Raw genomic sequence first — 1,390 nt, forward strand, 5'->3', positions numbered from 1 at the left:
TAATCTAATCCTGAGGGTAAGATTGTGGGAGACAGTTTGCCTTAAAAGTCCCCAGTACACATTTATCATAAAAACATTCGACAGAAATCGATCAATAACGCTCAAATCACATTCAAGTCGAGCGTGATCTCGCACCGTCATATTTAAATACCCCCATCGAGCGTCACCAACACTTTCACATGACACCCCAGATGTACACCCAAAACACCCCCGTGGCAAGGCGGTCTGTACATACCAACCGTTCCACATCTGTTAAGGAGGCCATAATTTCCATACCTGCCGTGGAACCAGTCTTTACAAATGTCGCATTCGATCATAAACCGGTTAAAATCATAGGGCTGCCGGCAGACACAGTAGAGCGGGGCAGCCGCCATCTTCCTAATGTCCCTAAACAACGCTGAGGACTGTAGGGGCGGGATTAACGTCAGCGGAAACTCCCGAAGGGAAATAGGGGCGTGGTTAACACAAACGGAAATTGCCGAAGTAAAATCCGACCAGTGCCGAGTCTGCCGACATCAGCGCCTGCCACTGCAGACATGGGCTCAATCACGATCACTTAGAGGTTTCGATGAATGAAGATTGTAGGCGTACTTCTTTTCACAATAAAATTCAATTCATACACTGAACTGCTGTTAAAAACATTCTTAGGGTTTTGATTTTTTAAATTTTTCTGATCCGAAAACACCAGACTTACTAACATGATCATGTCAAATGACATACAGAGCAGAGCCTGAATCGAGACAATAAAAGTAAAGCAGGTGTATAATATAAACTGGAAATAAGATTGTATTACTACTAAGGAATCGCAAACGTTGTCAATTTACTCTTTGTACTCCATATATTACTATTTCAATATCAAAAGAAGTACTGCACGCTTTATTCATAAATAAATAGTCATAAAACTGAACAGAAGATATCTACAACAATCCTCTGTATATTAATTCAGAATCAGCGTGCTGCACGTGTACTACGTGATCAGCGGCTTTCTGTGACATGCGCAGATAGTAGACTGGGGGAGGGGCTACGCAAAATCACACACACACACACACACACACACACACACACACACAGTCTGGTGCCCCATCCATGGGACTCTCCATAGGCGTAATGGTTTTTATACTGTACAAACTGTATTTTCTATCGCCCTACACCTAAACCTACCCCTCACAGAAAACTTTCTGCTTTTTTACAATCTCAAAAAAACAAATTCTGTATGATTTATAAGCTTTTGTACCCATGGGGACCTCTATTTAGGTCCCCACGGTGACACAAGTCCCCATGAGTCTGTGTGTAGTCAGGTTTAAGTCCCCACCAGTATAGAAAAACCTGCACACACACACACACACACACACACAATACACACAGGCTGATATAACTGGGCAAATATTCT

The 1,390-nt window shown here is 42.7% G+C and overlaps 1 protein-coding gene across 3 annotated transcripts in view; it reads right to left on the minus strand.

Annotated features, from left to right (window-relative positions):
- Window positions 1–382, minus strand: part of LOC107590966 (lysine-specific demethylase 7A-like) — a 34,035-nt gene extending 33,653 nt beyond the window's left edge. For 2 of the 3 annotated variants that reach the window (XM_016279936.1, XM_016279935.1), the window contains exon 1: window positions 277–382. In XM_016279936.1, the coding sequence (XP_016135422.1) occupies window positions 277–374 (98 nt within the window). In that variant the 5' untranslated portion in view covers window positions 375–382. Of the gene's footprint in view, window positions 1–235 lie in introns of all 3 variants that reach the window. The other variant, XM_016279937.1, reaches the window with a different exon arrangement.
- Between the last annotated feature and the right edge of the window lie 1,008 nt (window positions 383–1,390).

This window comes from Sinocyclocheilus grahami, unplaced genomic scaffold, assembly GCF_001515645.1.
Source record: "Sinocyclocheilus grahami isolate Dianchi unplaced genomic scaffold, SAMN03320097.WGS_v1.1 scaffold135.1, whole genome shotgun sequence".
In the NCBI taxonomy this organism is placed as follows: domain Eukaryota; kingdom Metazoa; phylum Chordata; class Actinopteri; order Cypriniformes; family Cyprinidae; genus Sinocyclocheilus; species Sinocyclocheilus grahami.